This window comes from Nomascus leucogenys, chromosome 22a (assembly GCF_006542625.1).
Source record: "Nomascus leucogenys isolate Asia chromosome 22a, Asia_NLE_v1, whole genome shotgun sequence".
NCBI lineage: Eukaryota > Metazoa > Chordata > Mammalia > Primates > Hylobatidae > Nomascus > Nomascus leucogenys.
The window spans coordinates 86,217,336-86,230,272 of record NC_044402.1 but is presented as its reverse complement, the minus strand read 5'-3'; the positions used below and the strand labels follow the sequence as shown (position 1 = coordinate 86,230,272).

The 12,937-nt window shown below is 33.8% G+C and overlaps 1 protein-coding gene and 1 long non-coding RNA gene across 3 annotated transcripts in view; one reads left to right on the top strand and one right to left on the bottom strand.

Moving 5' to 3' along the window:
• FSIP2 (fibrous sheath interacting protein 2) overlaps positions 1 to 12,937 on the bottom strand; it is a 94,327-nt gene that overhangs the window by 2,564 nt on the left and 78,826 nt on the right. Inside the window, exons 21-22 of the mRNA XM_030802578.1 lie at positions 6,221 to 6,267; positions 2,526 to 2,569 (exon numbers count right to left, since the gene is read on the bottom strand). Of these exons, the coding sequence (XP_030658438.1) occupies positions 2,526 to 2,569; positions 6,221 to 6,267 (91 nt within the window). The remainder of the gene's footprint in view (positions 1 to 2,525; positions 2,570 to 6,220; positions 6,268 to 12,937) is intronic.
• LOC115832335 overlaps positions 1 to 12,937 on the top strand; it is a 208,306-nt gene that overhangs the window by 161,080 nt on the left and 34,289 nt on the right. The window contains exon 8 of one of the 2 annotated variants that reach the window (XR_004027782.1): positions 4,627 to 4,685. The exons of the other annotated variant lie outside the window; for it this stretch is intronic. This is a non-coding gene — a long non-coding RNA (uncharacterized LOC115832335). Of the gene's footprint in view, positions 1 to 4,626; positions 4,686 to 12,937 lie in introns of those variants that run through there. 2 annotated transcript variants of the gene reach the window in all.

Here is a 12,937-nt window from a genome sequence, read left to right as displayed (position 1 = left end):
AACCAACCAAAGATCAAAAATATATGAAAAAAATGGATGGTTGCATGTATACTGAACATGTATAGACTTATTGTTCTTGTCGTTATTCCCTAAATAATACAGCATAAGAACTATTTATGTAATATCTACATTGTGTTAGTTATGATAAGTAATCTAGAAATAATTTAAAATATATGGGAGGATGTGTGTAGGTTATATGCAAATATTATACCATTTTATATAAGGACCTTGAGGATCCCTGAATTTTGATATCTTTGGGGATTCCTGGAACCAATCCCCTACAGCTATCAGGGGATAACAGTACTTAAGTTATGCTGAAAACATGTATCTCTTTGTTAGATACAAGAGTGCTTGCCCTTACTTAATGGAGCATTGTTAAAATCATGACTTTAAAGTTTTTATCTAAAAATGTCAAAACCTTGGCTATGTCAGAGTTGGCATCTTTTGACCTTTTCTTGAAAGCTGTAGATATTGTCTTTGTTCTTTGTATGTTGAGTCATTTTGGAATGTATCCTGCACATTTTATATAAGTAGTCAGATTTTTGGTCCTTTAGAAATCCTGTAGAGAACGTTGTGTGTTTTTTTTTTTTTTTTTGGTAGGTAATTGACTCATTATGTTCAGATCACACATCCTGCCCTGCCTCTCATGGCTGTGGTTTCAATTTAACTTCTGTTTTCAAAATTTTTGTAATGTTGAGCATCCTTATGTATGCACTACTATTAAGAATGCAGTTCAGGTTCTCAAAGACTTTTGTCTATGTAACTTCAGGTCAGTTCCAAATATGTACAACTCAGAGGGGACAGTATAAACAGATTTTTGAGGTTCCCCTTTCTGTGATTTTCCTCAATGCCTAACTCTCATTAGCCCCCTTTTCTAGTTCTATGGCTAAAATGCTGTGGCTTTAGCTTCTGTGTGTGTGCTGTTTCTAGTTTATGTCTGCTTCTACCACTAAGAGTAAAGTGACAAGAGAAAGCAGAGAAAAGCACAACCGGCTCAATCAATACTCATCAGTCTACTGAGGACCCTTTCCCTATTGGTCAGAGAAGAATTTTCTTTCAGAGTTTTAGGTGGTAACTCAGCAGCTTCTGCTGCTACTGCCATGCAGCTTCATGAGGGCACCTTGCCTTGAGGCAGGGCCAAGGAGGGAGAAAAAGTGGGGATTCTCCCCAGATTCTCCATCTCACAGGAATCTCCTAACCAGTCAGAAAACAATGGTTTCTCTAGGAGCTATATTCTATCCAGTTGATCTATGTAATTCCAGGATTTGAGTTTTCCTGAGTCTAAGCCAGAGGATATGCAAATAAAATAAAAAAACCCAGGAAACTCACAATGGCATTGGCCATTCTTTGAGTTTTGATTCCCCTGCCCTAACTCTTGTTATTTTTCAGAATCCTCAGTAGTTACCCACAGTGTTTAGTTGTAATCAATGAGAGAGATAAGATGGAGCCTGCCTACTCCACCTTACTTGAAACCGGATTAGATAACAACTTTAACCATAATTTTACCATGGAAAAGGTAGCAAAGAGGGAAAGAACAAAAGCAGATGGAGTCCAGATTAGCCAGAAATTCTACTTGACACACTGAGTGTCAATAGGTTCTTAGATTAGAGCTTCAGCATTTCCCTTCTGTTGCCATATAATTTTACTGTTTGTAAAGTGTGGCCAAAATGGAGCCTGAGGTAGTTAAATAAATACTTACACTCATAAATGAGGATTAGGTTGAGTGCGTGACAAATCCACTATCTTTGAACATTCAAAAAATATGTCTTAAGTGTAAGTTATAAGATTTTAAAAGTTGCTTCTGAAAATTGTACTATATTGTGATACTGAGAAGTAACTCCATAATTGATAGTTTATGTTGTATGTGGGGGTGGAAGGACCCACTTGAAGGGTGATTAAACTGAACCAAGAAAGAAACAATCTGATTAAAAAACACAGACAAAGATGTATAGCTTCATTTCTCATTGGAAACTTTATAAGAAAGATTTATAAAGAGGAAATTTTCTTGGCTTACACTGGGGAGTAGGTGGGCTTTTTGGAAAGCTGCCGGTAAAGAAATAATGTTTAGGAATACAGAAAAATAGAATTAGCACTCACATCCTGCAAGCCATGCCCCTCCCATGTTTGAAGCTTCTGTTTCCTCCCCACCTCCCCAAGTTCCTCACTGGAGTCTACTCATCCTAGGTAGGACCAAGTAATTCACTCCCTCTAGTGTTTTTCTAGAGATTGTAGTAGCAGATCTAATAAGCAGAATTGTACTTAGATGGTAGGGAGGACCAGTATATTACTTTGTGCACCTAAACAAGGAATGCTGACTTAACAAAGGATTTTGTTAACATATTTTAATATGACAGGGACAGGCCTCAGCTAGGAAGAGGGAACAGAGTGTAAGAAATTGTGAATAGGAGAATGCTTTCTGATATCCTTCAAATCATACCACACAGTCCCTGACTGAACTATGAAAACTGAGTTGTTCTTAACTAGATCCTAATATATACCAATTAAGGCTAATTAAAAATACTTACCTTAACACTGTTTGCATGCTCTGGCTTTTGTTCCTGAGAACTTTCTGTAGAGATTAAAAAAAAAAGTAAAATAGTCTCTTTCTGAGGCATGTATATTTGTTGACAGAAATCTGATCATATTACTTATTTTTCACCAAAGAATCATATAATTTGGGCAGGTCAAAGAAGTTGTTATTTTAAACGTATAAGCAATTGGGAACAACACTGAAATAAGTGAGAGCCCTAGAATATTGGGACGTCTTAGCCCTTCAGTTAGAAATTTAGAAATTATGAAAGATGAAATGTAACATAGTGGGAGAGGCAAGCTCTGTAACTTAGTAGCTATACATCTATGCACAACCATTCATTCCCTATAACCCTGTTTGTTTACCTGTAAAATGAGGGATTACTCTATAGATGATTCTTAATAGCCCTTCCAGCTCTACCACTTTCTTTACATGCCTACTTAAAAGCAGCTTATTAGAATAAAGAGGAGAGTACTGGTATTATTAAATAGTAACTTCTGGGAGAATCAGGAGAGCTTTGAGGCAATGCTCAGAGGAAATTTGGTGGAGTCTACGGAACCAAAAGTTGTCTGAGTTCCAGGGGATGTCAATATATTAGTGAAATAAATTCAGGCAAGGAGGTAGAAATGACACTGTGAGAAAAGCTTCACAAGAACCCACTGCAAGGGAAGCAGCTAACCTGCTAAGAAGGCAGAAACCCTGTATTTACAGCTTAGCTTCACTGCTTAAAGCTGTGTGAACATTGAACATCTAACTTCTCTGACTCTGTTTTCTCATACATAGTATGGGAATGAGAATGTCTTCCTTGGCTATTTCTCAAGATATATAAGCAAAAACTATGCATTTTATATAGCTACACTCATCAAGAGCCAACACAAGCAATAACTATCCAAAGTACCCTTTGGGCCAATATGGGTTCTAAAAAAAAAAATAGTAAAATCTCAATCAGCTCAAATATGAGAAGTAATCAAAATATCTGACAAAATTGGTAAGATTTCATTGTTGGTTGATAATCTTCCTAAAAAGCGTCTAAATCTATATTGCACATAATTGAACAGACTTTATTTTAAATGATTGAGGACATTTGGGTTTACTACAAGGACAATGATTCCAAACACAAGTTTTTAAGTTTCTAGGGTACATGGGCATCCAACTCCCCAGAAAAACAGGAAGTTGTTTTGATGAAGAGGCACAGAAAAATTCCTGATATTTATAGGGCCCAGATTTTTGGATTTAAGTTACTTGAGATTTTATCGTATATATGAACTAGGAATGAATATATCTGGCCTTGATCTTTCCATTGAATTTCAGACTTAAATATCCAATTGCTTACGTGACATCTCAACTTGAATGTCTAAAGGATACCTCAATCTCAACATAACCAAAAAAGAATTCTTGTGCTCCTCCTTCACCTTTGCTTGCTCCAGTAGTCTCTCCTATCTCATTAATCCCTGTATCTACTATAAACAAAGTAGTGTTTTAGGCTCTTGGTGATATAGCTGTTAACAGACATAAATCTCCACCTTCATGAAACTTACATTCTAAAGAGACAGTCAAAAAAACCATTAAAATACACAGTATAACAGAAAGTGCTATCCAGTAAAGCAAAGAACTGGGATAGGTAGCACCCTGATCAGAATTAAGTCGCAATTTCAGAGTGCGGCCAGAGAAGACCTCACTGAGAAAGTGACATTTGAGCCAAGATCTGAAAGTAAGGAACAAGCAATGCAGATATAGGGGAAAGAGTACAGGAGGATCAGCAAATCCAAGGGCCATTAATGTATAAAATCTTTGAGGAACAGCAAGGAGGTTAGTGTGATTGGAATGGATTGAGCCAGAAAGAAACAGAGGTGTACCTTAGGATGTTAGGATGATGCCCAGATGATGTAGGGTTTTGTAAGCCATTGTGATGACTTGAGATTTGGTTCTAAATGAGTTGGGAAGTACAGTCATGCATTGCTTAACAAGGTTACATTCTGAGAAATGCCTCATTAGGTGATTCCATCATTGTGTGAACATCATAGGATGTACTTACACAAACCTAGATGGTATAACGTACTACACACCTAAGCTATATGGTATGGTATGTCTTTTAGGCTACAAGCCTGTACAGAATGTTATGACACTGTATACTGGAGGCAACTGTAATACAATGGTAAGTATTCGTGTATCTTAACATCAATAAATTACAGTAGAAATACAGTATTATAATCATATGGGGCCACTATTTTATACTGGTCCATCATTGACCAAAACATAATTATGTGACACACGACTTTACTTATCAATGTCTGGAATTATCTTGTTTAAGTCTTTACCCTTGGGATGGGACTTCCTACTCTGAGTTAAAGTGTAAATTCCATGAGAGCAAAAACTTTGTCAGTCTTGTTCAGACCTGGGATCTCAGGATACAAAGAAAACACCCAGAAAATCTTTGGATGAATGAGTAAGCAAATGATTCAATTGAACACCTGTGATATTACTAAAGGATGTAAGAACGAAGCAAGATCACCAAAATTAAGTTGGATAAAGCATATTAAAACACTGAATTTAGAGGCAGGAGATGTGGGATGCAGATGGAACTTTTGTTTTTATATGGATTCACAGGGTACATGTGCAGGATTATTACATGGATATATTGCATAATGGTGAGGTTTGGACTTCTAGTGTACCTATCACCTGAATAGTGAATATTATACCCAATAGGTAATTTTTCAGCCCTCACCCCCCTCCTCCCTTCTGGTGTCCCATGTCTGTTACATTGGTCTGTATTGGACTCTGTTTTTGACTCAGGAATGTTGGATGGGTCACTGCCTTACCCTCAGCTTGAGTTTCCTCATCTATAAAATGAGTATGGTTGTATGAAATGGTTTTTGTTGGCATCTAACAAAGTATAATTCCACAATTCAGACATTATAGGAGTGGTTTTTGTGAAACCTATGATACGTTCACAGAATTCTGGCATACTTAATGCTATTTGATGGATTATCTTAATATAAATGATTTTCACTTTCAAATTGGGAGAATATGTTTGTTGAATTGGTTGCATGTTTGAAATAGTCATGATAAACTTGTGGTTTGACTTTTAATGCGACTTTATAGTAAACATGACACTCTACCTCTTATATATGCTATCATTGTTAGAACCACATCAATCCTCCCTCTAAGGTCTTGACAATTAGAGAACCTAAAAGTCATTACAAATTTTCTAAGAAGCCAGTACTATTAGAGATTGAATAAACAAAACAAAAAATATATAGAAAAATGAAAAAAAGTGAGATACATCCTAGCCAGATTTTAATATGAGGGAATAAATTTAGCTTTAAAAAGAGGCACAATCCTTCAAAGAAATAATTAAATCCTAGTAGCATGGGTTCTGGCTCAGATATAAACTGCTGTTACAATACACTCTATTTTGTAGATATTTCACAGGAGTACGGTAAATGTGAATTCATATCAAACCATATACTTGATACCACAATCAGTGATAAAATCTTAATGGCAATTTAGGCAAGGCAAAGTATTTGACTCATTTTAACACCTGAATGAGGTAATACTGGATCATTTTCACAAGTAGATAAACTCATAGAAAACATAAAACCTGTATTAACTTCAAGTTTGATAACTAAAAAAAAAAAGCACATCAAAGTAGTAAAAAATACTCTCTAATTTAAGAAAAAAGAGTCCAACCTTCTAATATTTTAGCACTTGGGTCTGAGTGACAATCTTCAGCCTCACTAAAACAAAAGAAAAATAACATCATTTAGGGTGAATTTGATAAATGAAGAAGTTACTGGTTAAGCAAAAGAACAGTTATTCTCCATATGGAAAGAAACCTGAAATAGTATACTATTCACTGAGATTCCAAATCAAATAAAAATGATTTCTGATTGACCTTCTTCCCCTACTTTTCAAATTGTGGTTATACATACATTAAATTTACAATTTTAACGATTTTAAGTGTACAGTTCTGTGGCACTAAGTTCATTTGCAGTGTTGTGCAACCATCACTACCATCCAGCTCCAGAACTTTTTTCATCTTTCCCAACTACTGAAACTCTATACCAATTTAACATTAAAACCTAATTTCCCTCTCTCTCCATCCCCTGGGAACCAGTATTCTACTGTCTCTATGATTTTGACTATCCTAGGGACTTCATATGAGAATCATGAAATATTTGGCCTTTTTACTGACGTATACCAATTAGCAAAACATCCTTCAAAGTTCATACATCTAGTAGTATGTGTCATAATATCCTTCCTTTTTTAAGGCTGAATAACATTCCATTGAATATTTATAACACATTTTGCTTATTTATTCATCAATCAATGGACATTGGGATTGCTTCCACCATTTGTCTATGGTGAATAATGGTGTACAAATATGTTTCAGTCCATGCTTTTAATTATTTTGAATATACACATAGAAGTGGAATTGCTTGATCATAGGGTAAGTCTATGTTTAATTTTTGAGAACCCCCCAACACTGTTTTCCACAGTGTCTGCACTATTGAAATTCCCACCATTGATGCACAAGGGTTTCAATTCTTGACATCCTTACCAGTACTTGTTTTCTTTTTCTTTACTCCTTTTTTCCTTCCTTCCTTCTGCCCCTCCCTCCCTTCTTTAGTTATCTTTATGTGTTGAAAGTAGAATCTTGTGATTGTGATTTGCATTTCCCTAATGATTAGGGAAATGATTGAAAATCATTTTATATGCCTGTTAGCCATTTGTATATCTTCTTAGAGAACTGCCTGTTCAAGTCCTTTGCACATTTTTAATTGGGTTGTTTTATCATTGTTGAGTCATAAGAATTATTTACATATTCTGAATATTAATATTTACTAGATGTATAAATTGCAAATGTTTTCTCCCATTCCATGGGTTGACTTTTCACTTTGTTGATTGTGTTCTTTGAAGCACAAAATTTTTAATTATAATGAAACACAATATATCTATTTTTCTTTTCTTGTTTGTGCTTTGGTATCATAACAACAACAACAACAAAAATTGTTAAATCCAATGTCATGAAGCCTTTTTCTCATGTGTTCTGACAAAAGTTTTTTTAGATCTTATGTTTAGATCTCTGACTCATTTTGAGTTAATTTTTGTATATGGTGTAAGGTAAGGGTTCACCTTCACTTTTGTTTGTTTTTTGCATGTGAGTATCTTTTCCCACCACCACTTGTGGAAAAGGCCATCACTCATTAAATGGTCTTGGTACCCTTGGTAAAAATCATTTGGTCATATATGGAAGAGTTTATTTCTGGGCTCTTTATTCCATTTCCTTGCTTTATAAGTCTGTATTTATATCAGTATCACACTGTTTGATTACGGTAGCTTTGTAGTAAGATTTGAAATCAGTAAATAAGACATCTGCATCTTTATTCTATTTTAAGATTGTTTTCCTATTAAGGGTCTCTTGAGAAACTAATGAACTTTAGGATAAATTTTTTATTTCTGCAAAAAAAATTATTGGTATTTTGATAAGGATTCCATTGATTCTACGAATTACTTTGAGTAGAATTAACATTTTAACAATATTAAGTCTTCCAATCTATAAACATGAGGTGTCTTTCTACTTTTTTGCATTCTCTTTAATTTCTTACAGCAATATTTTGTAGCTGACAAAGTACAAGTCTTTCAATTCCTTGGTTAAATGTATTCCTAAGTATTTTATTCTGTTTGTTATTAATATAAATGGATTTTCCCCTTAATTGTTTTTAGATAGTTCAGTGTAATTATACAGAATGCAGCTAATTTTTCTGTGTTGATTTTATGTCTGGCAACTTTGCTGAATTAATTCATTCGTTATAACAGCTTTTTGTGTGTTCTTCAGGGGTTTCTACATTATGACCATGTCATCTATAAACAACAATTTTTCTACTCATCCAATTAGAATGCCTTTCTCCCTTTTTCTTGCCTAATTTTTCTGACTAGCATTTTCAGTACTATGTTAAATAGAAGTGGCAAAAGTAGTCATTGTTTTTTTATTTGTCCCTGATCTCAGAGGAAATACTTCATTTCTTCACCACTGAGGACAATGTTAGCTGTAGATGTTTCATATATGACCTTAAGAATGTTGAGGTAATTTCCTTCTCTTCCTGCTTTGCTGAGTCCTTTTACCCATGTAAAATATTTAACTTTTGTCAAATGGTTTTCCTGCATCATTTGAGACAGATCATTCTGTTAATGTGATGTATTACATTGATTTTTTTTTTTTTTTTTGAAACAGGGTCTCATTCTGTCACCCAGGCTGGAGCGAAGTGGTGTGATCACAGCTCACTGCAGCCTCAGCTTCCTATGCTCAATAAATCCACCTGACTCAGCTTCCTTAGTAGCTAGGACCATAGGTGCACACCACCATATCTGGCTATATTTTGTATATTTTTTTGGAGAGATGGGGTTTCGCCATGTTGCCCAGGCTGGTCTCAAATTCTCGGGCTTGAGAAATCTGCCCATCTTAACCTCTCAAAGTGCTGGGATTACAGGCATGAGTCATTGTGCCTGGCCTATTGATTGATTTTTGTATGTTGAAATTTGCTTGCATTCTGGGATAAAACCGACTTGGTCATGATCTTTAAACCTTTTAATATACTGATGAATTTGGTTAGCTAATATCTTGTTGAAGATTTTTGCATCCATATTCATCAGTAATATTGTTCTGTAGTGTTTTCTTGCAGTGTTTGGTCTTGGTAATAATGTAATGCTGGCATCATGACTTTGGAAGTGTTTCCTCTTTTCAATTTTTTGGAAAAGTCTGAGGGGGGTTAGTGTTAATTCTTTGAAATTTGTGACATCCACCAATGAAAGCATCTAGTCATAAGTTTTTCTTTGTTAGGAGGTTTTTCAGTTATTGATTCAATTTCTTTACTATTTCTAAATTTGTTCACTATAATTTAGCATAATTCAGTCTTGACAAGCTGTGTATTTCTAGGAATTTATCCATTTCATCTAGATTCTCCAATTTGTTGACATACAATTATTCATAGTACCCTCTTATAATCCTTTTTATTTCTATAAACTCAGTTGCTATTTTACCTCTTTCATTTATGATTTTAGCTGAGTCTTCTCTTTCTTTCCTTAGGCAGTCTAGCTAAAGACTTGTCAATTTCATTGATTTTTTTTTTTTAAACGAACCAACTCTTTGTTTTCTTGATTTTCTCTATTTTTTATTCTCTATTTTATTCCTTCCTAATCTTTATTACTTCCTTCTACTTAATACTGTTCAGTTTGTTCTTTCTCTAGTTCCTTAAGGTGTAAAGTTAAGTTGTTGGTATGAGATCTTTCTTACTTATTAATGAAGAATTTACAACTATAAATTTTCCTCTTAACATTGTTTTTGTTGTATTCCTTAAGTTTTGGTAAGTTTGGTAATTTCCCTCACTATTTCTTCTTTGACCCATAGGTTGATAGTATATTGTTTAATTCTCACATATTTGAGGGTGTTTTTGTTTTTCCTTCTGCTATTGATTTCTAGTTTTATCCCATTGTAGTTTGAAAATATATTTTGTATGTATTCAAGCTTTTAAAATTTATTAAGACTCATTTTGTGGCCTAAGATATAATTTATCCTGGAGAGTGTGCTATGTGCATTTGAGAAAACTGTGTATTTTGCTCCTGTTTTATATATGTATATATAAAACAATGTATGTATATAAATATATAGATAGATAGATAGATAGGTTCAATAAATCTATAGTTTTATTCACATCTGTATTAGTCTGTTCTCATGCTGCTATAAAGGTCTGCCTGAGACTGGGTAATTTATAAAGGAAAGAGGTTTAATTGACTCACAGTTCTGTATACCCAGGGAGGCCTCAGGAAACTTACAATCATGGTGGAGGGAAAGCATACATATCCTTCTTCACCTGGTGGCAGGAAGGAGAAGTGCCAAGCAAAAGGGGGAAAAGCTCCTTATAGAACCATCAGATCTCATGAGAATTCATTCACTATTATGAGAAAAGCAGCATAGGAGTAATCACCCCAATGATTCAATTACCTTCCACCTGGTCCTTCTCATGACGTGGGATTATGGGAAGAACAATTCAATATGAGATTTCAGTGGGGACACAGCCAAACCATATCAACATCCTCTATTTCCTAATTTTGTTTGGCTGTCTCTCCATGATTGAAAATGGCATACTGAAGTCTTTTACTATTATTGTAGAGCTGTTTATTTCCTCTTCAATTCTGTTAATATTTATTTAATATATTTTGGAACTCTGATGTTTGGTGCATACAGATGCTCCTCAACTTACGATGGGGTTACGTCTCAACAAACCCATTTTAAATGGAAAATATCATACATTGAAAATGCATTTAACACGTCTAACCTACCAAACATCGTAACTTAGCCTAGCCTACCTTAAATGTGCTCAGAACACATACATTAGCCTACAGTTTGGCAAAATCATCTAACACAAAGTATTAAAAATATCGTATAATATATTGAATATGGTACTGAATGTGTATTGCTTTCACGCTGTCATAAAGTTAAAAAATTGTAAGTCAAATTTTCATTAAGCTAGAGACCATTTGTATATGTTTTTATTATCTCTTCCTGGTAAATTGATGCTGTTATCATCATACAATGTTCTTTTTTCCCTCTCTTTTGGTTTCTATTTGCATGGGGTATATTTTTCCATTCTTTCACTTTCAACCTACGTGTATTCTTAGATCCAAAGTGAATATCTTATGGATAACATACAGTTGGATTCGTTTTTAAAATCCATTTTGTCATTCTATCTCTTTTGATTAAAGTGTTTAACCCATTTATACTTTAAGTAATTAGTAATAGAGAAGAACGTTCTTTTGCCATTTTGTTGTTTTCTGCATCTTACAGTTGTTTTGTCCTTCATTTCTTCCATTACTGTCTTCCTTTGTATTTAGTTGAACTTTTTAGTGACACATTTTGATTCAGTTCTCATTTCCTTTTATGTGTATTTTAGGAATATTTTCTTTGTGGTTACTACAAGGATTATGTGACTCTAATTTTTAATTGATACCAAGTAAACTTAATTGCATACAAAAACTCTACTTTTTAACACATTTGCCCCCTACCCACTTTATGTTATTGAGGTTCCAAAATTATATATTTTTACATTTTGTATCCATTAGCGTAAATTTATTATCTGTTTTATGCATTTGTCTTTTAAATCCTTTAGAAAATAAAAAGTGGATGTATGACCTAAATTATGATAATACTATTTTTTATATTTGTTAATGTATTTACATTTGTTAAAATTTACATAGTTTCATATGGCTCTGAGTTACTGTCTAGCATCATTTCATTTTTCTTTTTAACTTGAAGAACTTTCTTTAGCATTTCTTGTCCGGTAGGTCTAGTGTTAATGAACTCCCTCAGCTTTTCCTTGTCTTGGAATGTCTTAATTTCTTCTCATTTTTGAAGAAAATTTTTTGCTGGATGTAGAATTCTTGTTTGACAGTATTTTTTTTTTCTTCCAGCCCTTTAAATATATCATCTCACTGCCGCTTGGCTTGTAAGGTTACTAATGAGAAAATCACTAGTAATATTATGAGGGTTATTTGTACATGATGAATTACTTTCCTTTTTCTACTTTAAAGATTATCTTTGTCTTCTGACAGTTTGATTATTATGTGTCTTGATATGATTTTTTTGTGTTTATTCTGCTTCAAGTTTGTTAAGCTTCTTTTATTTGTGTATGTATTTCTTCAAATTTAGGAAGTTTCAGCCCTTGTTTCCTCAAATAATCTATCTGTTTCTTTCTCAATTTATTCTTCTGGAATTTACATAGTGTGTATATTGTTCTGCCTGATGGTGCTTCAGAAATCCCTTAGGCATTGCTTACTTTTTTTTCAATCTTTTTTCCTTTTGGTCTTTAGACTTGGCAACTTCAAATGACTTGCATTCAAGTTCACTGATTGTTTCTTCTGTCTGTCCAAGTTTGCTGTTGAACTTCTCCAATGAATTTTTCAATTCAGTTATTATATTTTTCAGCTCCAGAATTAATTTTTAATGTTTATGAGTACATAATACTTGCACATTTGTATGGGTTATATGTGATGTTTTGATACAGGTATACAATGTGCAATTATCAAGTCAGGGTAATTGGGGTATCCATCACCTCAAGCATTTATTGCTTTTTGTGTTGTATGTTAAGAATAGTCCAATTCCTCTCTTTTAGTTATTTTAGAATATACAATAAATTATTGTTAACTCTAGTTGCCCTAATGTGCTACCGAAACCAGAATTACTGTTTGGTTCTTTTTTATAATTTTTCTGTTAATATTTTAATTTTGTTCATACATATTTTTACTAATTTCCTTAGTTCTTTGTCTACCTACAATATTTAAGATAGTTGTCTTAAAGTCTTTGCCATGTAGGTCCAACTGATGTGCTTCTTCAGGAACATTTTCTGGGTA